At 33.4% G+C, this 26,860-nt stretch overlaps 1 protein-coding gene across 1 annotated transcript; it reads left to right on the top strand.

Annotated features, from left to right (window-relative positions):
• The first annotated feature begins 648 nt into the window (after positions 1 to 648).
• On the top strand, positions 649 to 3,887 carry LOC110780977 (agamous-like MADS-box protein AGL65). The gene is made up of 4 exons (XM_056834650.1): positions 649 to 759; positions 1,315 to 1,362; positions 1,456 to 1,583; positions 3,760 to 3,887. The coding sequence occupies exons 1-4, from the start codon at positions 712 to 714 to the stop codon at positions 3,797 to 3,799; spliced, it is 264 nt and encodes an 87-aa protein (XP_056690628.1). The 5' UTR covers positions 649 to 711; the 3' UTR covers positions 3,800 to 3,887.
• Positions 3,888 to 26,860: the final 22,973 nt, after the last annotated feature.

Here is a 26,860-nt window from a genome sequence, read left to right as displayed (position 1 = left end):
AATCAATTTCCGTTTCGAACAAATATTTAATATTTCCGTTTCCGGAATTATTTTCCGATTCCGATAATATTTCCGATTCTGACAATATTTCCGTTTCCGACAATATTTCCAATTCTGGCAATATTTCCATTTCCGATAATATTTTCCGATACGTACCATGTTTCCGTTTCCGGCAACATCTACGACTTGGATAATATTTATATTTCCGATACGATCCATATTTCTGTTTCCGGCAATATCATCGTTTCCGGAGTATTCATTTCTTGCCTGTGACGATCTCAGCTCCCACTGAAACCAAGATCTGTCGATTCCGAATATCCATAGATGGAGTATTTAATGCCATTAAATACTTGATCCGTTTACGTACTATTTGTGTGACCCTACGGGTTCAGTCAAGAGTAAGCTGTGGATTAATATCATTAATTCCACTTGAAATGAAGCGGCCTCTAGCTAGGCATTCAGCTCACTTGATCTCACTGAATTATTAACTTGTTAATTAATACTGAACCGCATTTATTAGACTTAACATAGAATGCATACTTGGACCAAGGGCATTATTTCCTTCAATAGGTGCCTTACTGTTAACAAATGCATTATGATTTATGAGTACATTGAGCTTAGTTTCAAGTCAATAACTTTTTATTGGTAATTGTTTTGGACAGCTGTTAGAGTAATCCTGATAAGATAGACAATGTCGAGCATCTACAGCAGATGGAAAACTCCTTGAAGGAATCACTTAACCAGATTCTCTTACACAAGGTATAAATATGTTGCCCCTGAATTTGTTGTCGAGTTACTTTACCTCATCATTTCTGAATCTACTACTTCTGTCTTAGAGCTAATTTTACATTTCTCTAGAGCATGGAGAATAAGGAGGGAGAAGAAGTAGAGAGAGAAAATTAGGGTGGGTGTGAGTTCCAACTTCCAAATTAAGGGATATAGTAGAGAGAACAAAGTCCAAAAGTGGTATGTTAACTTAACAACAATGCATCCCAAACTGGTAAAGTGGTAACCTAACTCTAAGGCAAAGGTAGCATTATAATTGCTTTACATTTTTAATTGTTGGTGGAAGGTGGAGTGAAGTTATGATTGAAGGTATCCTATTCTTAGTATACATGGACACTGTGCAAGAAAATAGTTGCAGAACTCCCTTCTTACTGGTGGTAAAGAGATGATTAGAATGTTAAAAAGGAAAGGACCTAAATATGTTTTAAGATACTGACTTACTGCTAATTTCTTGGATTAGGCATAACAAATCCTATAACCCGACTGCTGATATTCATTAGTAACTAATGCCTGGTATTCACCTAACAGGATAATATCGGAAAACACCAACTTCTGTCTCTAGACTGCAGTAACCAGGTACATATACACGTTAGATGAGAATCAATCTTTTCCTTGCTGGCATACTTTCTTTTAAATTGAATTATTATATAACCAGTGCTCATAATCCAGTTCCAGAATGGGATGCATATGCCGTTAATGATGGGTGGTATACAAGAATGTCAGCCATTATCATGGCTTTCGAGTAATGAGAATAAACAAATGTTGTTGTCTGAAGAGCCAAACTTTTTGTCTCACAGGTAAAAACATCCTATTTCCCCAGTGCCTTGATATTATTATTATGCAAAACTGTGTTGTAAAATAAATAACATGATTTATTCTTTTAACAGCAGCAGTATTCTCTTCTGCCTTTTTCTTTCAATAAACTCATGTCTGTGCTAATTTATCGATGTTTATTTAGAGACATGAAGTAGACAAATGGAAATTAAATCATTAAGGGTGTATTTGGTTTAGCATATTTTGGAATTAGTATGTGTTTAAAATTATCCAACCTCAGGCTAAAATGACATTTTCGCTCCCAACTTTGAACTTAAGAACCTAATAACTCATTTTAAACTTATTATATGATAAATATGCTTAGTTTTAAGTTTCTAAGACTTATACTAATCTATTTATGCACATTTAATGCTTGTTTTATCGTTATAGGTCATATTTAGGATAAAATAAGGCATTTTCGCTCTCAACTTTAAAATAAAGAACCTAAGGACTTATTTTAAACTTATTACATGTTTAATATGCTTAGTTTTAAGTTTCTAAGACTTATTCTAACTACTTATACACATTTAAGGCTTGTTTGGTCGTTATAGGACATATTTAGGCTAAAATGACATTTTCGCTCCCAACTATGAACCAAAGAACCTAAGGACTCATTTTAAACTTACTAAATGTTTTATATGCTTATTTTTAACTTTCTAGGACTCATTCCAATCCATTTATGCACATTTAAGGCTCATTGTGTCGTTATAGGTCATATTTAGGCTAAAATGACATTTTCGCTCCCAACTTTGAACTTAAGAACCTAATGACTCATTTTAAACTTATCATATGATAAATATGCTTATTTTTAAGTTTCTAAGACTTATTCTAATCTATTTATGCACATTTAATGTTTGTTTTATCGTTATAGGTCATATTTAGGCCAAAATGAGGCATTTGCGCTCCTAACTTTGAACTAAAGAACCTAAGGACTCATTTTAAACTTATTACATGATTAATATGCTTAGTTTTAAGTTTCTAAGACTTATTCTAACTACTTATACACATTTAAGGCTTGTTTGGTCGTTATAGGACATATTTAGGCTAAAATGACATTTTCGCTCCAAACTATGAACTAAAGAACCTAAGGACTCATTTTAAACTTACTAAATGTTTTATATGCTTAGTTTTGACTTTCTAGAACTCATTCCAATCCATTTATGCATATTTAAGGCTCATTGTGTCGTTATAGGTCATATTTAGGCTAAAGTGCCATTTTTACTCCCAACTTTGAACTTAAGATCCAAATGACTCATTTTAAACTTATTATATGATTAATATGCTTAGTTTTAAGTTTCTAAGACTTATTCTAATCTATTTATGCACATTTAATGCTTGTTTGATAGTTATAGGTCATATTTAGGCTAAAATGAGGCATTTTCGCTCCTAACTTTAAAATAAAGAACCTAAGCACTCATTTTAAACTTAATACATGTTTAATATGCATAATTTTAACTTTATAAGACTCGTTCCAATCTATTTATGCACCTTTAAGGCTCATTAGGTCGTTGTAGGTTATATTTAGGCTAAAATGACATTTTCGCTCCCAACTATGAACTAAAGAACCTAAGGACTCATTTTAAACCTACTAAATGTTTTATATTCTAGTTTTAACTTTCTAGGACTCATTCCAATCCATTTATGCCCATTTAAGGCTCATTGTGTCGTTTTAGGTCATATTTAGGCTAAAATGACATTTTCGCTCCCAACTTTGAACTTAAGAACCTAAGGACTCATTTTTAAATTATTATATGATTAATAAGCTTAGTTTTGAGTTTCTAGGACTTATTCTAATCTACTTATACCCATTTAATGCTTGTTTGATCGTTATAGGTCATATCTAGGCTAAAATAAGGCATTTTCGCTCTCAACTTTAAAATAAAGAACCTAAGGACTCATTTAAAACTTATTACATGTTTAATATGCATAATTTTAACGATCTAAGACTCGTTCCAATCTATTTATGCACCTATAGGCTCATTGGGTCGTTATAGGTCATATTTAGGCTAAAATGACATTTTCGCTCCCAACTTTGAACTAAAGAACCTAAGGACTCATTTTAGACTATCAGGACATTGTCATTAGTTTCTTGAATGTTAAAATGTGATATTTAATTTGTATTTAATCTAATGTTTAATTTAAATTTCTGTTTTTGTAAAGGTCTACACTCCGAGGATTGCGCCTTATGCGAGGAATTTGATGTGGTTCGTGAGCAATGGGCTAAGTTTTTTACCAGCAAGTATTTATTATTGGCTTTAGCGCGCTTGATCGAGTTGGTTTAGTTGTTATAGAAATAAATTTTATATTAAAATGTATGTTTATGTTGAAATTGGAACATATATTTAAATGTAATATGTGCACTTTGGTTTTGGGATATATAGTATACAAAACTCCAGTTGTTGTTTTTATATTTGTTATACAGGTTGCGTTATTCTATTATTGTTTTGACATGTTTCTATATTTGGTGCAAGACACTCTAGGTATCCCTAAACAAAATTAGAATTTTCCCGCCAAATGTGCTTTGTTGCAGCGTACATATATATTGTACGCTGCAACAAGGGAAAAAAATTTCGCAAAATTCCAGACTTGTTGCAGCGTACAAATAAATGTACGCTGCAAAAAGTTGAGTCTTTTGCAGCGTACATATATATGTACGCTGCAACAAGTCCAAATTTTTGCCAATTTTTTGGCACTTGTTGCAGCGTACATACATATGTACGCTGCAAAAAACCCCTTTTAGCAGCGAACATTGTACGCTGCAACAAGTTCAGACTTGTTGCAGGCCCCCCAGTTGCAGCATATGATGTACGCTGCAATAGGGGTCTAAAAGCCCGCTGCAATAAGGGTTTTTTCTACTAGTGAATATTACATTCAAATTAATGGTACGCAGACCATATTTTCTATCCTATTTGGGCCATACTAGTCACTTTCATTAACCTGCAAAACAGTACATATACAATATATACCATTCACCCATTCATTATCATGAATGACCCACATAGCTGGTTAGTAAAACACATTTTTATGCATCACATAAATATTTGCAGCAATTAATCAAGGGCACCAATAATCTACCAATTATTCAGTCCTTATTAATTCTAATCAAGTTGTTTTAACCTTAAAGGATTGTAGACCTAATCAAGAGTTTATGACTAAAAATGCTCCCACTTAAACCAATAACTTTATATGCTTTACTAATTTTAAACATAAAAATGTACTTCTAGTCTAACCGGAAACATACAAGTTTAATTAAAATTTAAAGCTCATATAAAATTATAATCGAATCCATTTAATTTATTTTTCAGTTGAATTAAACGAATTTAAATAAATTCAAGGTTTTAATTTTAGTAAAATAATTAGTATAAATTAAAATTTATAATAATTATAATATTCAAAATTAAATTCCGAGAAAACAATTTAAATTATTAATTTTAAAGTTAATTAAAATTATTTCCGAACTGAAAATCTCAAATTAAAATCAAAACGTATCAATCGTCGCAAGACGAGGCACTTGGGCTTGCGCCCAAGCCCCATCAAGCCACGAGGTTGTGCGCCCCGTACGATCGATCGTTGCACCAGGCACACACAACCACACGCCACACGCAGCCACACGCCACACGCACACGCAACCTTTGCTGGCCACGCTGCGCGCAGCCTTGTGCTGTGTCGCGTATGCTGCTGCGTTGCTTGGGCGAGCCAGGCGCGCTGTGGCGCAACACTATCGCTGCCCACACGCGTCTTGCTCGTCGCTTGTGGCTTGCCTCTTCGCCCTCGCCCATCGTATAGCACACACGGCCAGCACCATTGCCTTGCGCGCTCACCATGCTATGTTGCTCGCTGCATTCGTACCGCACGGGCGACGAGCTCCCTTGCTCGTCGTCGCGTGCCCGCACTATACAACACCCCTTAAGGGTAACACGTAGCGTCATTTGCTTTGTGCGTGCAACATTCATGAGCGATTTTCATAAAAAATTAAAATTTTTGATTTAAAATTAACGACAAATTAATAAATCATATTAATTTCATAATTTTAGGGCGAAAAATCGAAAATTTATTAATCAATTAATTTCCGATTAACATGGATTCAAATCTAGGTCATAAAAATTTAAAATTTATCACAAATTAACAATTTTTATGGTGGTTTTTAATCATGGATACCTAATTAAGTTGTCAATTAATTATGAAAATCAAATCAAATTCTAAATTATTCGAATTTCAACAAATTAATTACAATTACAAATTAGGTTGTATAATTAACAAGCTTAGGCATTCAAATTTGTTAAACATATACAGTAGGTCAATCAAAAATTCAAGGTTTAACAACAAGAATCGCAAATATTCAATTTAACATCTTAAAATTACAAACTTTTGCGTTCGAAAAACTGAAACCTCCGAAAAGTCATAGTTAGGCTTCGAATTTGGGAATTCTGGGTTCGGCCGAAAAATAGTGATTTTGTCAAAATTTTAGAATGTCTTTTACATGCGGATTTGACACAAAAATCACTCTATTTGGCCGAGGAACGAAGAAATTGCCGAAAAACTGCGTACATATAATTAAATAAACGCAATTTGCAATTAATTAACAATTACGAAAATTAATCACCCCTTTTAATTCTTTGCAAATTTGTAAAATTTAACCATGTTAAGAAATTAATAGATCATGTGATATGTTCATATTTTATAGTGTGTTTACCCCCGTCCCTTAGTACTTTTTGATCTCAAATGAGCTCTTCGGAGCGATTTTTAGTACTAATGTGCTCCTTGTAGTGTGTTTGTAGTTTTAGGTTCATCATTGTAGGAATTAGCATGTTTTTGTGCATTTTCTACTCATTTTAATCAATACAAGAGATTATGTACTTTCGAGAGCACACACATTGAGTTGGAAGAGTTTTCGAGCAAAGCGGATAGTGAAAGAACTAGAAAACCGACACTCGTCTACTCTTTTGATCATAACTTACGTTCTACAATTTCAAATGAAGTGATTCCAATTGGGTTGGATTCTAGACTTCAATAGCTTTCCAACGAGTGGTCATTCGCCTAATTCCAACGAAAAACGAAGGAGATATGGCGTTTTAAAGATAGAGGATCGTGCAGTTTGTACGCGCGCCCGGCGGGCGAATGGCTGCCCGACGGGCGGGAGCTTCCCGACCGGGCGCGTGCCGATGATTTCCAGAATTTCTCCCTCCGCCCGGCGGGAAGACCTGCGCCCGACGGGCGAGTTACGAGCTGGTCGCCCGACGGGCGGAAGGCTGCCCGACCGGGCGACGACAACCCAGGGCCCTTTTTCCGCGGTTTTCTTCCGGTTTTTCCTTATGTTTATGGGCAAACTATAAATACTAGGCTTAGTTATTTTAGTTGGGCATCTTATTTTCTAGTATTGAACCTTAGTATTATTTTCCTTAGCCTAGTTTTCTCTCTAGTTTATGCAAAAACACTTAATTTAATTCTCAATAAAATTCAAGCTTTCACTTTCCTTTGTTCTTCAAATAGGTATTATTTCTTATTTCAATTCATTTTCTTGCTTTAATAATGCTTTCAATTATGATTATTGTTTTTTTTATTGTCAACATGCTTGAGTAGTTTAATTTCTAGGGTTGGGGATCCATGAATAATATGAAGGGATGATTGAATGATTATGATTGTTGGCATTGTAATTGATTCCTATTGATTGGGTTATTTCACTATACAATTAGATTTGCGCAGGTTTAATTGTGGTAGTTATGCAATATCAAATTAAGATTCGAGAGATGCAATATGATGTTTAGGCTTGTGTCAATAGGTGGAATTAGAGTTAATACGTAGCGAGAGCCCGTTAATTCTAAGTCTATGATTAGTATCGATTTGAGAGAGCATGCTAGTCTAATTAATTACATTGTTGATTATCGTGACTGTTCAATGTCTTGGATTATTATTTGTTGGTGAACCTATGCCCTAGATTCCCTAATATATTGATTCATCCTTGTTTAATTATCGTTCATAGTCTTAGCATATAAACCACAAACCAATTCTTGTTCACAATAATCTAGATTAATTAATCGATAGTAGAAAGAACGCCTGTTTCCCTGTGGATTCGATCCTGACTTCCCTTGCTACCTAGCTAGTGGACCTTAGGTTATTTTTGATTAGGTGATACGACTTAAGCCTGTCAAATTTTGGCGCCGTTGCCGGGGAAACGGTTTTATTTTCTGCTATTAATTTTGTGGTCTAGATTATTTTCTTGAGTCTCAGAGAACTTCCAGTTCTTTGAGACCATGTATATATTTTATTTTATTTAGTTTATTTAGTTTATTTAGTTTATTTTTTTCTGTTATTTTATTTTTTTTGTTTTGTTTTCGTTTTTTTGTTTTTTTTTTGTAAATAAATGGATTATTATTCTTTCCCTCAATTCGTAAATGAGCCTTTTTGGGTGTATTTTGATAGGCTTAATGATTTTATTGGTTACCACAATCTTAATCTTTGGGATTCTTGTGGTTTTGCTTATGGTGGTTTAAATGAGTATACAAGGAATGTGATAGAAAGTAGATTTAATGGTGATTTTCGAGCCTTGTCTTTGGATGATATGTGGGATTACTATATGTGGTTTGCAAGGGATTTGTATGAGCGTGAAATGGCCATTCATGTTACATGTGCTAATCCAAATTATGAGCATAATCTACATGGTTCTACCCCCTCTCCCTTGAATGCTTGTTATAATGAGGTGCATTCTAATGTTTATGATAATCATGTCTATTCTAATGACTTATCTAACCCTTGCATGGATATCAATGTTTTGCCTCATGATTCCACTATTGCTTCTCCCGTGTATTATTGTGAACCCTTGCCCAATCCTGTTCAACCCGAATCAGAAAGCAGAGATAGCTTCTTAGAGGAATTAAGAAGATTAAACTCCGAGATTGAGATTCAGTGTACTAGATCTAAAGAGGCTACTAATGAGATTATTAAAGCTAGTAAGGCTACTCTTGAGAGATTTAGAAAAGTTCAAGAAATTATTGAAAATAATGATTCGAGTTGTGTTGGGGATGGGGGTCAACTGAGTGAACCCATAGGCAACCAAGAGTGGGAGGAACTTATAACAGAGGTTGAGGATGAGTTGGAGGATGATGATGTGACTGTTGGATCAATGGATGAAGGATTTGTTGAAACTGAAAAGCCATATGTTATAGAGCAAGTCCATGAGGAAGTTGAAGTTGATAAAACCCTTGTTGTTGTGTCAACCCCTACCCCTCATATTCCGAGTCCAAGAAGGGTTATTCTTAGCCCCGTTTACACCATCTCACTCCCCTTGTCTTTCCCCATAAAACCTTTGCTTGAGGATCTTCCTCCTCCCCCCGAAAATCAAAAGCCCAATGACCCAATAGAGTCTGTTCCTCTTTGTGAATCTTTTGCAGGTACTTGCAGTACTTACAAAGAAGAAGTGGATGCTTTGCAGAGAGCTCTATATGGTGAAGAGCATGTCCACCATGAATGCCAAAACACAGAGAGAGCTATTTCATTGATCATTGAGGTTGAAGAATCAATAGTCCGCAAAAACAACTTCCATAAGGAGAGTATGCCTACTTTCTCTTTTCCTTCCTTTTCTTATTCTTCTTTTATTATTGTTTTTTCTTTTTGTTCTTCTTCCTTTAGGCATCCTACTCCTTACTGGCGCAGAGCTCATTCGGACTTTATGCAAATGTTGTTGTTGATTATCGTGCATGTCTTGTTGCACGAAAGATGTGCGAGTGCGCATGACAAGCTTCTACGCTCGTTGGTTGGTTATTTACTAACCAATCGCTTTGCGGGAGACACATAAGAGTTGGAGCCGGAGGGGTTCAATGAAGATTGAGACCCTCTATCTCCACTCATTCAAGAACTGAGGACATTGATGAGTTTGGCTTGGGGGAGGTATGTGTTATTGATTTCTAGAGTAGTTTATCGCTTTTGAAAAAAAAAACAAAAAAAAACAAAAATATGTTCCGATGAATACAAAATCATGCTTCCTTGTGCCCCTTGATTGAAATGTTTTGATTCTTGGTTTTTGATGACGAGCATTGTTGATATGTTGACCATGATTTAATATTCGACTATTTTGGTGCCTTTGCATGAGTCAACTTTGACCAACTATTTGTGAACTTGGTGCTTGGCTAGTTGACTTGGTTAGGAATGTGTGATAGTTTCCTGGTGTGTCGTTGATTTTGAGTATTGGTTTGCAACTATTAGTAATGTTGTATGACTCATATACATGCACATTGAGGAGGACGAAGGCATTTTTCTATTTAGGTAGCCTTCAAATGAAATTAGATACGTTTGTTCCTTCTTTTTCTACCCATGTTGTTGCTTGTGCCCTTTATTCGGTGACTAACCATATTACAAGCCCGTGAAAGCCCCATTGGTTACTAGTCCCAAGCCTAGCTTGGGGGAGCTAATAGTAGTGAGGTGAGGGAGTTGTAGTGTGGTACTTTCGAGCATAGTGAGTATTGAAAAAAGGGAGTTCTTCTTATCATGTTTGTTGTTTGAAAAAGATAAAAAAAATGAGTTGAAAAATGAAAGAGATGAGAAGAATAGAAAATGTGAAGGTTTCTAAAAGAAAAAAAAAAAGAGAGATTGAAAAAAAAGAAAAGAAAAATTCGTTACTCTCAGAAAAATTTCAAAGTATTGTTTCACTCAAGTATTGTAATTCCATATCTTTATGAGTGGTTGGTCATAATTGTGAAAAAAGGCAAGAAAGTATGGTGTGGCTTGTTTTTTGTTTTATCATGTGTTGAGTGGGAGAGTTGTGGTCATTATTTGTGGTTGATCATGGTTTTGCTAGGATTTATGCTCCCCAAAGCCAAGGCTTTAAGCTCACATTTTACCCAAATTTACCGCACCCTTACCTAAGCCTAACATTACAAGCTTTGAAGACCTTCTGACCTTTGTGCATAGAGTCGTACTTATGTGAAAATAGTTGTTTATCAATGCAAGTTATGACATGACACATTCCGAGTCGACCACTAGGTTGAGTGTATGTTTTTCTAGACACACGAGTGTTGTGAGTTTGGGAGGGCATTGTTCACTTATATGTTGGGAGGAGAGCGAACGGGTACATCTTTTATCCGCCACATAAATGAGTGACGAGTATGTGAGCACTAGTCTTGAATTCCATTGTGCATTTGTGGTTCGCTTTGCGTGACGATTGTTAAGGTGGATTAGCGGTCGAATAGATTTGATCGGTTGACATTGATGCATGCTTGTTGGATTTTACCTTGAATCGTATCCATTGTTTTAAGATGTGTTTGGGGTGAAGTTGATTTATGTATTCATCGATGATTTCTTTGCTTAGGGACAAGCAAAGATATAGCTTGGGGGAGTTTGATATGTTCATATTTTATAGTGTGTTTACCCCCGTCCCTTAGTACTTTTTGATCTCAAATGAGCTCTTCGGAGCGATTTTTAGTACTAATGTGCTCCTTGTAATGTGTTTGTAGTTTCAGGTTCATCATTGTAGGAATTAGCATGTTTTTGTGCATTTTCTACTCATTTTAATCAATACAAGAGATTATGTACTTTCGAGAGCACACACATTGAGTTGGAAGAGTTTTCGAGCAAAGCGGATAGTGAAAGAACTAGAAAACCGACACTCGTCTACTCTTTTGATCATAACTTACGTTCTACAACTCTAAATAAAGTGATTCTAATTGGGTTGGATTCTAGACTTCATTAGCTTTCCAACGAGTGGCCACTCGCCTAATTATGACGAATAACGAAGGAGATACGGCATTTTAAAGATAGAGGATCGTGCAGTTTGTACGCGCGCCCGGCGGGCGAATGGCTGCCCGACGGGCGAACGTCTGCCCGACGGGCGGGAGCTTCCCGACCGGGCGCGTGCCGATGATTTCCAGAATTTCTCCCTCCGCCCGGCGGGCAGACTTGCGCCCGACGGGCGGGTTACGAGCTGGTCGCCCGACGGGCGGAAGGCTGCCCAACCGGGCGACGACAACCCAGGGCCCTTTTCCGCGGTTTTCTTCCGGTTTTTCCTTATGTTTATGGGCAAACTATAAATACTAGGCTTAGTTATTTTAGTTGGGCATCTTATTTTCTAGTATTGAACCTTAGTATTATTTTCCTTAGCCTAGTTTTCTCTCTAGTTTATGCAAAAACACTTAATTTAATTCTCAATAAAAATTCAAGCTTTCACTTTCCTTTGTTCTTCAAATAGGTATTATTTCTTATTTCAATTCATTTTCTTGCTTTAATAATGCTTTCAATTATGATTATTGTTTTGTTTATTGTCAACATGCTTGAGTAGTTTAATTTCTAGGGTTGGGGATCCATGAATAATATGAAGGGATGATTGAATGATTATGATTGTTGGCATTGTAATTGATTCCTATTGATTGGGTTATTTCACTATACAATTAGATTTGCGCAGGTTTAATTGTGGTAGTTATGCAATATCAAATTAAGATTCGAGAGATGCAATTTGATGTTTAGGCTTGTGTCAATAGGTGGAATTAGAGTTAATACGTAGCGAGAGCCCGTTAATTCTAAGTCTATGATTAGTATCGATTTGAGAGAGCATGCTAGTCTAATTAATTACATTGTTATTTATCGTGACTGTTCAATGTCTTGGATTATTATTTGTTGGCGAACCTATGCCCTAGATTCCCTAATATATTGATTCATCCTTGTTTAATTATCGTTCATAGTCTTAGCATATAAACCACAAACCAATTCTTGTTCACAATAATCTAGATTAATTAATCGATAGTAGAAAGAACGCCTGTTTCCCTGTGGATTCGATCCTGACTTCCCTTGCTACCTAGCTAGTGGACCTTAGGTTATTTTTGATTAGGTGATACGACCTAAGCCTGTCATCATGCAATTAATAAGAGGCTCGTGATACCCCTGTTAGGTTATGATACATATGAACAACATAAATCATGCGGAAAAACCTTAATGCCAGGAATCATATTAATTGCACATAATCATATAATTAGCCTAGGATGCATACACTTTGTAGCGTGCCCTCCCTAGCTGCGCCCGAACCGAACAAGAACAAGTCTTTAGGACTCCAAGTGTCGTCCCTCCGTAGAAAGTCCACAGCACGTCCGGATCCGCCTTAAGCTTGACCAACTAGAATCGCCCTTAGGGTACTTAGTATTTTCGGCTAATATGTGGCAAGTGTTTGGCTGATTATAGCTTGAAAATCTTACCTTTGAATACTTGAAAAAAAACACGTCCATAAATTGTGAACCTAGGCACATATTTATAGGGCTATGGAAAGGGATTTAGAATCCTATTAGGATACCAATTAGTTTAATTAGAATCTCATTAAATCTCTATTAAACAAATTCTATCTTTTAGGATTATGATTTAATCATAGAACGAATTCCATTAGCTTTAGGATTCGTATTGAACACAAGCGTTGCACGAGCACGAGCCGCACAGCCCGCGCAAGCCTTGCGGCCTACGCGAGATGCACAGCCCGCAGCCCACGAGCTCGCGCGCGCCATGGCCTTGCTGGGCCTGGCGAGGCTTTGGCAGCGTTGTGTTGGGCGCTTGGCTTGCTGGACGCGGGCCTTGCTTCGTGCTGGGCCTTCGTCTAGCAAGTCTCGTGCGATGCTAATTCGTACGATGCGCTTCCGATTAAATTCCTGATTCCGGAATTCATTTCCGATACGAACAATATTTAACATTTCCGATTCCGGAATTAATTTCCGTTTCGAACAAAAATTTAATATTTCCGTTTCCGGAATTATTTTCCGATTCCGATAATATTTCCGATTCTGACAATATTTCCGTTTCCGGTAATATTTCCGATTCCGGCAATATTTCCATTTCCTATAATATTTTCCGATACGTACCATGTTTCCGTTTCCGGCAACATCTACGACTTGGATAATATTTATATTTTCGATACGATCCATATTTCCGTTTCCGGCAATATCATCGTTTCCGGAGTATTCATTTGTTTGCCTTTGACGATCTCAGCTCCCACCGAAACCAAGACCTGTCGATTCCGAATATCCATAGATGGAGTATTTAATGTCATTAAATACTTGATCCGTTTACGTACTATTTGTGTGACCCTACGGGTTCAGTCAAGAATAAGCTGTGGATTAATATCATTAATTCCACTTGAACTGAAGCGGCCTCTAGCTAGGCATTCAGCTCACTTGATCTCATTGAATTAATAACTTGTTAATTAATACTGAACCGCATTTATTAGATTTAACATTAAATGCATACTTGGACCAAGGGTATTATTTCCTTCAGGGCATTCATCACATTCAACGGATATAGTTTTATTAAAATTAACAACAAAATTAAGAGAAATGGTCGAAATTTGTTAAATTTCTAAATAATTTCGTAATTCACGGCCTAGAGAACCGTAAATTCTTGTAAACCCTAGAGAGAGAAAGAGATGGAGGAAACAAGAACCAAAGAAAATACCAATGCACTGAAAGCGTGTGTACGATATATCACGAGTACGAATCGCCCTTCCCACATGTAATTTATATTATCCGTGTGCTCATTTGTGCTTACAGAAAAAACAAAATATACGATTTTATTTTTTGTTACTGGGTTAATACTAGTACAGTAACAAGTAACAACTACTCGTACATAGGACACAGTTAGATTTAGACTTAGTTTTTCTCACTCCTCAGTTCCTCGCCTTATTTATGACTTATTTCAGCCTTTCATATGTGGCTAGAACGAAGATTCACCTCATTTCGACTTTTGGAGTTTTTGTTAGGTTTTGGGGTTAATTAGTCCTCCCTCCGTCCCTTAATAATCGCACCGGTTTGATCGGTGCGGAGTTTAAGACATTTTGACTTATTAATTTAATTGATGTTAATTGATAATGAGTTATTTTTTTTTATATAATTAGTGGAAATGTGTAAGAGGTGGGAAGTGGTGACTGGTGAGTGGGGGTGTGAATTTTTAAATGATTTTGTGTAGGGAATAGGGGTATGGTGGGGTTAGTAAGTAAGTGTGAGAAATAATATAATATTGGTATAAATTTTCATTTATAGAAGCAGTGCAAGTATTAAGGGACGACCCGAAAAGGAAAGCGGTGCGAGTATTAAGGGACGGAGGGAGTATGGAGCAAGAGGGGGCCGAGCCAAAAAGTCCTCAACTCCTCATGCAGTACGAGTACTATATATTTAGGGGGAAATTGTTTTCTACCATCTAAAAAATTGAAAAATTATTTTTTATTGTTGTGAATAAACAGGATAGAATAAGAGAGAGAATAGTACGTGTTTTTGTATTTTATTTCATATACTACCGGGTATATATATAGGACACAATAGTTAGGATTTTACTGAACCCTAGAATATTCCGGAAATATTGACGGGGTATAATGGGCATCCATATTATATTTCATAACATTTATCACTTAAAAAACTTAAACTTGTATTTTACCATTTAAAAAAATTAAAACTTATTTTCTTACCACTTGAAAATAGAAAAATAGATGAAACGATCATTTGAGGCTACTATAACTTTAATATTTCTGATATTTTCTCTTCTCTTAAAAATTCATGTACTCCCTCTGTATTTTAAAAAGTGATACGCTTTCTTTAAACAACTGTATTTTAAAAAGAGATATAATTTCCTTTTTTGATATGTTTTAGTCCTCACTTCCAATTATATTAATATTTTTCCTTTTCTTGTGGTCTCATACTTACTTACATCATCTTTTTACTATAATAAATAATTCACCCACTACCCCACTTTTATCTTATTTTAATAAATTCAACTCACTCTCCTACAACTAGGTATCGATCAAAGTGTATCTCTTTTTAAAATACGGAGGGAGTATTTAATTCCCTTTATCTCCCCTGTTTTTTTTCTCTTCCATGAATTCATATTACTTTTCCTACCAATAATTCACAAAATTGACAAGATTAAATGGCAGTAAAGAGAGGAGGGTGAAAGAGTTAAAGAAAATCGCACAGAGAATGTAAAATATTGGAGGGAAATTAAATTAGTGGGTCCCACACAGCTGTTTCATTTATTTTAACGTTTTCAGATGGTAAAATTATGTTAGGTGGTAAAAAGTAAGTTATACTCCCTCCGTCTCTTTTTGTTTTTTACGTTTTCCTTTTTTGGTGTTTCAAAATGTTCTTTACATTTCCTTTTATATTATCACATAAATGATTTAATATTCTATCAAAATTTGTACACAATTACTCCCTCCGTCTCTTTTTGTTCTTTACGTTTTCCTTTTTGGGTGTTTCAAAATGTTCTTTACATTTCCTTTTATATCATCACATAAATCTCTATTCTATAAGCCAACAGGGGAGGGGTATTCCGGTAACACCACTTTTGGTGTCCCCAAACAAATATACTAAAATACCCTCTTATATTTCACTGTAAATCTAATTATTTATTATTTTAAAAAGTTGATTAAATACAGATTTTAAAAACTGAAAATAATAACAAATCGGGCAAACTTTTTGAGTGCCAGTATTTTTGGCTAATTAATTGTTTAAACGTCAATCAATTCGCATTCAATAAGGAAATCTTAAGACCAAATTAGTAGTAAATGCCTAAAATTAAGGAGCAATAAAGGTATTAAAACAACAATCAATTCACATTCAATCAGGAAATTAATCATACAAAACCGTAAAGAGCAGTAAATGCCTCAAATCAAAGGTAATAAAAGGCTAAACCTCCGGGAGGGTCAGAATTAAAAATTAGAAGTTTCCAAATCAATAATGGTGAGTATTTTACAATTCCAATCGCAATATTTCAGCAGAGATTGAAGTTGTCGACTATAAAATTTAACAATTCCATCAAATTACAGCGAATTTGAGTACTGAGCTCAACAATTGAAAATTCGAAGAGAAGAAAAAAACTCCGGTACCTAGGAAACGTACTGAGAATCATTTCCATTCTAATAGGAGAATCTGAAGGCGATTTGGAATGAACAAGAATGTGTGAACGCCTACGATCAGAGTAGAGAGAATCGTAGCCATGGATCGAGAGTTCATCTTCTTCGTCGTAATCATCGTGGACATCAAGAGAAATTTTATTTAGATTTTCTTTCAAATCAGTAATTGAACTCCACATCTTTCGAGTTCAATAAATCAATTCGATAATTCGGTGGCATGAAATTGGAAATGCGCTTGGGAATTGCAGGGGAGTTTGTTGATGGCTAAATCTGAAGGGAGAGGAAGTTGGGGTTTCGGTGGAGCAAAAGAGGTGAGATTAATATGCGGATGCCAAGGATTGAATTAGGTGAATTAGGTGTTTGATGTAGAGCCATTGAGATGCCAATGACTGTATTAGGTGAATCAGGATGTTTCATTTTGCTTTTGTTCACCAAATAAAAAATGTTCTTTTTTTTTTTTTATTAAAATAGAGAAACGGTTTATCTTTTCCCCAAACAAGTAATACTTTTGCAATTTATGTTCTACTAATTTAGTAAAAAGATATATTTTTAAATAGAGAAAAATTGATAATGGTGATTAGAAATATTAACGGTAGAAACGAAGATCAAGGTATACAAGATCGAAGGTCAAAATGGTGGGATAAAGAAAGACAAAAAAGACAATCACTCACTCCAAACAAAAAGATCGCCAAAATACCAAAAGAAAGATTTCCTAGAGCCCAAGGTCGTGAGCCTCCGGACCAGATGATTTTTTAGTGCTTAATATTTGTTATGATTAGTTGCAACAAAACAATTTTAATTTTTAATAATTTCGCACGCATCGCGTGCATATAAGACTAGTGATTTAATATTCTATCAAAATTTGTGTCAAATTATTATTTTAACCAATTAAATCCATTGAGTCATTTAATCTCTCACACTTTTCCACTGGGACATTAACTTTTTCTCATTTTCCCAACATCAGAATTTTGATACGAGTGAAAACATTATAAATAAACGTAATTTTCCTCGTTTATATACAAACTTAAAAGAATCTCAATGCATATTAATTAGTCGTTAAAACGCGTGCAAAATACCAAACGTAAAAAACAAAAAGAGACGGAGGGAGTATTATATTAACCAATTAAATCAATTGAGTCATTTAATCCCTCACACTTTTTCATAAAGACATTAACTTTTTCTCATTTTCCCAATATCAGGATTTTGATAAAAGTGAAAACATTATAAATAAACGTAATTTTCCTCGTTTACATGAAAAACTTAGAAGAATCTCAATGCACATTAATTAGTCGTTAAAACGCGTGCAAAATACCAAACGTAAAAAACAAAAAGAGACGAAGGGAGTAGTTTTTTAGTGGTAAAAAAAAACTTTTTGATTTTTGTAGATACGGAGTAGTAAAAAACAATTTGTCCATATATTTATTGCTAATTAAAAAACAGTCTTCGTGTTAGAATGATTTGATTTAAATTTATGCAGTTTTTTTCTCCAAGTTAGATATTAATCAATGCATTAATAATGATCATTAATAAATCTACATAGATGTCCGTTTCTTGCACTCCACATTTTCTCTATGTTAGTTATTATTACTCTCTCCGTTTCTTTTTGTTTGTTACGTATTTTTTTTAGGGTGTTTCACAATGTTTGTTACGTGGGAGAATATTTCCTTTTATAAACTTATTATACTATCATTTTTTGTGCCATCTATTAATTTTAATTGGTCTAATTTTTTCAACTCATTAAATATCTTTGTAATTTATCAAGTATGTTAAGTTAGCAATCTTTGTGTTTTTCCATTATTGGTTCATTTGATAAATAAATAATCTTATTGGTTGTTGTAATGATTAGTGGATTGAAGTTTTACTTGGGTTTATTTTTTTAATAAAAAAGAAAAAAATATTTATTATACGTTAATAAACGTGTAAAATTCCAAACGTAACAAACAAAAAGAAACGGAGGGAGTACAAATTAGACACAACTTCTTATTTACATGGGGTGTACGATAAATATTGTACAATGAAGTTAAAGTTAATGTAAAATGCTTAAAAGTTACATTTATATATGTAAAAGTTATATTTTTTTAATGATGAATTTTTCATTTTAATAAAAAATATTTCTTCAAAATCTAGCATAATGTATAAATTTAATTATTAAACCCTTTAAAATATTTATCTATCAACTTTTTTTCTTAATATAAAAGTTAGAGAAAACAAGGTAAAAGTTAGAGAAAATTGGGTAAAAGTTATGTTGGAGTACAATAAATTCATTGTACACCTTATGCATGCAAGACCTTTTGCAAATTAGAGTATAGATTTTACTTGATAAAAAAAATGGTTATAATTTTTTAATGTAATAAAAGACATGATAAACAAATACAATTTTTTTTAAACACCGGTGAATAATGAACAAAAAATTACTTTTTAGCCACCGGAGTAGCCATATAAGTATTCAAAAACATGCACCAAAGTGAAAATTAGTATGTATTGAACATCAAACTAGAAACATAAGGCTTAAAAAACATCAAAGTGGTTTAGTGTATTATAACAAACCCAAAAAAATGAGGGATTTAAAAATCACTTCATTACTTTTTCAATTAAAATCTCAAATTTTAAACAACAATAAATAAAAATTACTTTTTAAAGGTTTGTTTTCTAAGAACAAAGCAAAATTATTTGATGAAAATTATTCAATTCAAATTGAAATTTGAAATTAACAAATTTAAGAAAGAAAAGACATAAAGATTAATAAAAATGAAAATATAAAGAGGAGAAGAAAAGATTTGATTTTTTTAAGAAAAAAATAGAAACACAAAAAAAGGACGGAGACCGTATCATCAGATCATGTTATGCAAATTATTCTGTTTTACAATATTAATATAGATAGATGCGTTAATATTTCTCTATTCATATAAAGAACAATGGTTATACTGTGTATTTCTAATTAGTTTTTCAAACTTTCTAAAGATTTGCGAACGAGTAATGGCTAATATAGTAATATCTGCCTCGGGCATATACAAATAAATAAATAAATCAATTTCATTTTAAGAAAAAATATTTAATTAAAAAGAAACAAATCCTATATTTGGATTATGCATCCGGGTGCACAATGTTCATTGTGCACCCTGATAAACATTCATTGAATATCTCTGTATCTAATGATCATGAAGAATGATTTCAATGTACATGTACAAGCTAGTGATACATTTGAACTATGCGTTCTTTGGATTTGAACTATATGTTCTTTGGGTATGAACGATATGTTCTTTATATTTGACCTATATGTTCATTTAAAAACAAGGTGTACAGTAAACATTGAGGGTGCAAAAATCATATTTTGGATACAGTATATAAAAGATCGAATATACGAAATTTTAATGGCAATTCATCATGTCCACACCTTGGGCATCGCCCGAGCCAAAAAATTAATGTTATTGTATATCTTACTTTTGGCTTTTACACTCCATAAATAATTAAAAAAAAAGGCTTTCTCCCTTTTGAAATATTACTAGTTTTTGGGCACGAGTGATGCCCCAGGTTACAACATAATTTTTTTTTTATATCGGCATTCATTAGTATTTTATGTTGAACATTTAACATACAATATTGAATAGCTTAATGGTTAAAACTTTCATATTTTATTCATGATGTCTCAAGTTCAAGCCTTATGGAGAACACTTTCCTAATTTTTCAAATGAAAATTGATGGAATGAAATGATTGAGGGAGAGAACCACGTGACACATATGCATTTTTAGAAACGTCTTTTAATATCTATACTCTATACTACTCCCTCCGTTTCTTTTTGTTTGTTACGTTTGGACTTTTACACGTGTATTAACGTATAATAAAAATTCTTTTTCTTTTTTATTAAAAAATAACCCAATTAAAACCTCAATCCACTAATCATTACAACAACCAATAAGATTGTTTTATTTATCAAAATGAACCAATAATGGAAAACCACAAAAATTGCTAACTTAACATACTTGGAAAATTGTAAATAAATTTAATGAGTTGAAAAAGTTGGACCAATTAAAACTAAAAGATGGCACAAAAAATAATAGTATAATTAGTTTATAAAATGAAAGATTCTGCCACGTAACAAACATTGTGAAACACCCTAAAAAGAATACGTAACAAATAAAAAGAAACGGGAGGAGTAATATATTAAAAAGCGTTTCTAACGAAGTGTACGTGCCACGTGTCACCTTGTTTTAACACTAAAACCATGTCACGTCACATATTTAGCAAGTATCATTACAACAAAAATATGTTAATACAAAGATTCGAACATGTGACCAACAAGTATATAAATAATAAGTCTAACCAACTTAGCCAAGTATTTGTTGTGCTACTAATATATTAAAAAGCGTTTCTAACGAAGTATGCGTGTCACGTGTCACCCTGATTTAACACTAGAACCATGTCACGTCACATATTTACAAGTATCATTACAACAAAAATATGTTAATACAAAGATTTGAACATGTGACCAACAAGTACATAAATAATAAGTCTTACCAACTTAGCCAAGTATTTGTTGTGCTTTATTACTCTATATAAATATACTTAACTTAAATAATGTTAAAAATATTTTACTACTCTTATCACGATACAATAATTATATAAGACACTTTAAATTTTGTTAAAGAAATAACTACCAACTTTAATTGTGTGGTTTTTTAATATATATTTTTTCTATTTGCAACACATAAAAACAATTTTCTTTTACGCAAGTGTTTTTTTTAAAAAAAAAAAAAAATCTCGAACATACATATATTAGTCAAGGTAACAACCCGAGGCATCGCTCGGGAAACACACTGATATTAGTATAAACTAGATTAGATCCCGTGCATGCACGGATTTTGATCATTTTTTCACAAAATATTTAACTGAATATCTCCCAAACTACTGCATAGTTATAACATTTTTAACATATTCATATAAATTTATTCATATGCATATTTAAAATGCTAATATGGTAATTTGACCAATATATTGAGTAGTATATTTTCCATTATTAATATAGCGTGTTGATTAAAATATTACCAATTTAGAATAATTACTATTACGTCGTATCTATTATTGCCATAATTTATAAACTAAAATTTGTTTCCATACATATTATAAAAAAGGTGGAGAATAAAAATAAAAAAAAGCATATACACTTTTTGGGACAATGATTTTTGGCGGGAAAAATCGCACCAGGAATTGACATGTGTCATTCCTGGTGTCTCTTTTAGTATATAGTAAATAGTAAATATAAATTTTGTTTCCATACATAAATAGTTTATAAAAAGAGTGGAGAATAAATATAAAATAAAACAGATACACTTTTTGGGACAGCGATTTTTGGCGGGAAAAAATCGCACCAGGATTGACACGTGTCATTCCTGGTGCCTCTTTTAATATATAGTAATAGATATTGCTATAAACCAAACATCCAAAATTGGTAATCATCAAGAATTACCAAAGTGGAATACCGAATCTTAAGCAACAATATGATAGCTGAATGTGAACGCATATACACATGTAACATGTAAGATCTTGTTCTGTTCACCTTATTTCCACTTATTTCAGGAAAAATAAGTTCAGATAAGTTCAGTTAAGTTCAGTTAAGTTTAGATAAGTTTAGATAAGATAAGTTAGGAAAAATAAGGGTTGGTCAAGTACAATTTATAACTAAAATAAGGTTTGATAAGTTCTAATGAGTTCAGATAAGTTCAGATAAGTTCAATTAATTAAGTTCAGATAAGTTCAGGAAAAATAGTGGAAACCAGGTGAATAGAACGCAACCTAAGTGGTTAATCATATACTTCCTATTAGTAATTTTTGAGGGGTGGTAACAATAACATGAGATCGAATTTCGTCTACATTATTTATCGCAATTTTCTTTATGATTCTCTCTACATTAAAAAAAAACATATCGGTAATGTACCATCTTTTATTTTCTTGTAATTAAAATGAGAAGTATATATACAAATATTAACTAATTGATAACAACAATAGTACATTAATCAACAAAAACTTCTCAACTTGAGTTGTCGGTAGTTGCCTATAATGATAGATAATAGAAAATGATCTTGTCAAGCTCCTTTTGTTGCTTTATTAGGCCACATTACTTCAACATATTTTAATTCATTTTTACTTATTTTAGACAAAAATATTTAAATAAAATTCATGCAAAATAAATTGATTCAGAAAAAGTCTAGTATAAATAGTATTGAGATTGAACTAGCTCGATTTCGAGGGACAAGCTTTTGTGGAGAATGACACAACATATCACAAGCTAAGAGAGTACGTACTACGTAGATTATACAATTCACTTATAATTTCTTTTGATGGAATAACGGTTTTGATACAAATAGCCATGCAAAATATTTTTTTTAATCGTCCAAATCATATCCTATATAAAAAAGCCCTTCAAAATGTTAGTTTTGCGTAATTTTCATAATACCAAACTTGCCCTCAACCAGCCCCATTCCTCTAACTTGCCTTCAACCAACCCCCCTCCTCTAACTTGCCCTTACCTGTCAATAATCTACCCAAATGTATTACACGTGGCTTTTTTTGCTTTTGTAATTACAGGATGTTGTATCATCTCCAACAAACCCACACTCAAAACTTCTCTCTCTGTAATGGGTAAGTTCACCATCATCATTCATCTCCCTCTATTGAGTCTACTCCTATCCCGATCTATCATTTCATTTTAATTTTTGGACATAATATTTTGATTTAATTGTATCCTAATAACTTCAGTTTCTTTTCTTGATTTTTCCGATTATCAAACAGGATGCGATACGAAGCAGCGAAAAGAGGAAGACCACAATCGATCTTAACATGCAGGTATTGCTTTTCTCCCTACTTGCAATTTTTTTTTTCTCCAATTCTTCCGATTTCACTAAAATCCCAAGTTTAGCTTTAACTTTTAATTGAATTAAGGTATGTTTTTCTCACTTTAAAAATCCTACATGCATGTTAGCATGAGTTGTTTATTTTGAATGAGTTTCCAAAATTTGATCAGTTTTCTCATTCTACCGATGATTTATTTTTATACAACTTTATCCAAATTAAAATTTTAGATAGAATTTTAATTAAGGATGTCAGATTTTATTTTTTATGCCAAATCTGATTTGAGTTTTCTTGGTTGTCAATCTGATAATAAGGGAAATGAGAGAATTTGGGTATTTATGGGGAGAGGAAGAAAAGAGGAAGACCACGAAGAATGAAGGTCAGGAAGGTATGAGGCAGAGATTGGCATATGCTTTTACTATACTCCATAACAATTTAATGACTTATGGTCCAAAACTAACCATAATTTTGAAAAATCATTAACCTTTATCGTGAAAATATTGTACAAGAATATATCAGGCGTGAGTCCGCGTGGCTGAATGTATCTTCTGATTACATTGTATAAGTAGTCAAAATCCTCCTATGTGACAAGTCGTACATCTTTGATCAAAAGAGCTATTCCCTTGGACAAGTTTTTGTCACACTCTCACGCATGTGTTGTTTTTGTCACACACTCACGCATGTTCTATTTGCCAAGTATGTTATTAATGTGTTATTTTGTTCTTTTCGTTTAACACTTAATTGTTGTGATTAATTATGACATACATTACATATAACATTTATTTTTTATGTAAGTGATCACGATGATTGCTCTGGAAGCCAAAACAACAAAGCCATAGTCCATAGAAAAATTCCAGATGACGATCACTATAGATTATAAGGCACCAATAATGCCATAAAATGTGATTGGTGATGTAAATGGTACTTTATATACTGTAAATGGATTTTTGTTAATTTCTTGACAATGTGTGAAATATTGATGATCTAGCTATTACTATCTTATTAACAAACCATAAATCAAAATGTAATTTGCATAAGACCCGTGCAACGCACGGACCTCTAAACTAGTTGTAAACAAAAGGAAAAAGCATTGGTTATATACTAGTTTTATCTATTTATTGATTTATAAACTTTTATAATTAAAACTAGTTACTCTGTATTAGATAGTAAAACTTACGTATTACTCCTACTCCGTACGAAGTTCTCGGAATTATTTTGCACAACTAGAGGGTTACGACGTAAATCCAACCGGCCATTATAAATTTCGTAATGGCCGGGTTAGGAATTTGTACAATGTGCTTTGTAGTACCTATGGCCTCGATAATAATTAGTACTTAACCTCAATCCACATTATTATTAGTACTTAACTTTAATCCACATTATTACGGAGCATTATTCGTACTCCATACATTATTATACCTAGTTGAAATGCTACATTATGCTAGTATTTCAAAAGTTATAACAAAGTTTGAAACATAACTAGTGTTTGTTATTTGGGGCCAAGCATGTGAGCCAAAAGAAGAAAAGCACACTCATGGAAAAAAATAAATTATACTCCCTTCGTACTTGATTAGAAGTCATATATTGATCGGCACGTGTATTAAGGAAGAAGAGTTGAATTAATAAAAATAATAAAGCAAGTGGGAGAGGGAGTAATAAACAAATAGAAAAAAGATGATCCGAAAAACATTTTAATCAAAGTAGATAAAAAGTTTATTATAGTGGTGGCCTCTAGAAGAAAAATATTACATTATACTAAAACATACATCAGGAGTGACACGTATCACTTCCTAGGTGAAAATTTTCCCGCCAAAACTTTTCTTCTTATTTATTTATATATCTCAATTAACTTTTATGGAAAAAATTCTGTATTTTGACTAAAATTTTATCTTTCCCTATTTATTTGATCTTCATTGTAAATTTTCAATTGTAATTAATTTTATTTCTCAAAAATTATATTTGTAAAATCATAAAATATATAGTAACTTTATTAATCTTTTGAAAATCTGCAAGATCGTTTTTACTTCGTACTACTTTATTTTTTAACGATTCTTTTGTTATTCAATTTCTTTTAAAATGGTAAAATATTTTTTTAATACCCGTGCAAGCACGGAAACTAAAGTAGTATTAAATAATTAGAAGGTGGAGTAGAAAAGTTACTAAAAAAATAAGTGTGACTCCTAATAATACGTCCGAAAAATGGTAAGTGTGACTCCTAAAAAAGTAAGGAGGGAGTATATTTATATACTAAATCCGTTCTTTCAAAATGTATCCTTTTTCTCGTCATGAGACGTTCATTGAAAATTACGGTTTAGAATATATATATACGAAGTATATTTTTTACTACGTAAGAAGAAGTGATCCTAATGAATCAACACCTATTACAAGTTAGCCAGATCAATTGCGCACGTTTTATCTTGATCCACTCCCAAGCATTTTGGAGATGATGAGGCTCGACCTTGTGACCTCCAAGTCACAAAGTGAGTTTTAACCAATTCCAACAACTTGTGTTGGTTAGAATATTTTCTTTATAAGTAAGATTTAAACAACATTTATACATATTTGCATGACATTTAACTAACACTATGTATGGAAAATAAGTTATTGTGGAAATGTGAGGAAAAGTAAAATTGTTGATGTGGCCTAATTAGGGAATCTCCCTGAACCAACCAATGAGCGACACATGGCCTTCGTATACTGGACAAGGACTTAATAAGCTCCTCCTAGGAAGAGATGGTAAAGGCCCAAAAGCTATCTATAGCAGGCCCAAAGTACAAATGCACACTAAGCCCTAAAAGCATCATCTAAAGGACACATGTCCCTATCTCCGAGGTCCGCCAATCATATAACTAGGGTTTTTGGGACCAATTCTCCAAAACCTAGGCCTATAAATAGTTCAAATTCCAAGGTAATTCGGCATTCAATTTCATTCTCACCTACCTTAAACTATCTTTGCTTTGCCTTCTCTCTACAAATTACTTCTCTCTCTAGCCTATACTTACTTAGGCATCGGAGGGAATATTCCTACGAGAATATTCTTGTTTTCAGGTTGCAGGAAGATCGTACCAGCGCATACTTGATACCTCCGAGGAAAGCGTGTCACGTCATCACCACAAAAGTTCCCACAACATTTGGCGTATAAATAATCTTCTATCTATCTCTGCCTGCCTAAGAGCAGAAGCCTCCGACCTGATGACCATGTCAATTTCCTCATTCATAAGTTTCGCCTTGTCTGCGGCATACTTATCATGATTCTCAATTTGGTCCTTGTGGTTCAGCATCTCCTGGTGCATGTTGACGTGATACTTCCTATCCTCGGCGAATCTGATAAAAAGCTGTGCGAAACCAAAACAAACTAGTTACTCCAAGCATCAGAAATAGAGTAGTGGGAAGAGTTAGTAGTCTCTAAAACACAACTCACATCCAGCACAAGGGACTGCATGAAGGAAATAATGCCCTTGGTCCAAGTATGCATTCAATGATAAGTCTAATAAATGCGGTTCAGTGTTAATTAACAAGTTAATAATTCAGTGAGATCAAGTGAGCTGAAT

This window comes from Spinacia oleracea, chromosome 1, assembly GCF_020520425.1.
Source record: "Spinacia oleracea cultivar Varoflay chromosome 1, BTI_SOV_V1, whole genome shotgun sequence".
NCBI lineage: Eukaryota > Viridiplantae > Streptophyta > Magnoliopsida > Caryophyllales > Amaranthaceae > Spinacia > Spinacia oleracea.
The sequence above is the reverse complement of the archived record's forward strand: the minus strand, read 5'-3'. Positions and strand labels throughout refer to the sequence as shown.

Coding starts and splice junctions, on each gene's coding strand:
- LOC110780977 (XM_056834650.1), top strand. CDS start 712: ATGGAAAACTCCTTGAAGGAATCACTTAACCAGATTCTCTTACACAAG. Junction 760..1,314: donor ACCAGATTCTCTTACACAAG/GTATAAATATGT, acceptor TTCACCTAACAG/GATAATATCGGAAAACACCA. Junction 1,363..1,455: donor CTCTAGACTGCAGTAACCAG/GTACATATACAC, acceptor CTCATAATCCAG/TTCCAGAATGGGATGCATAT.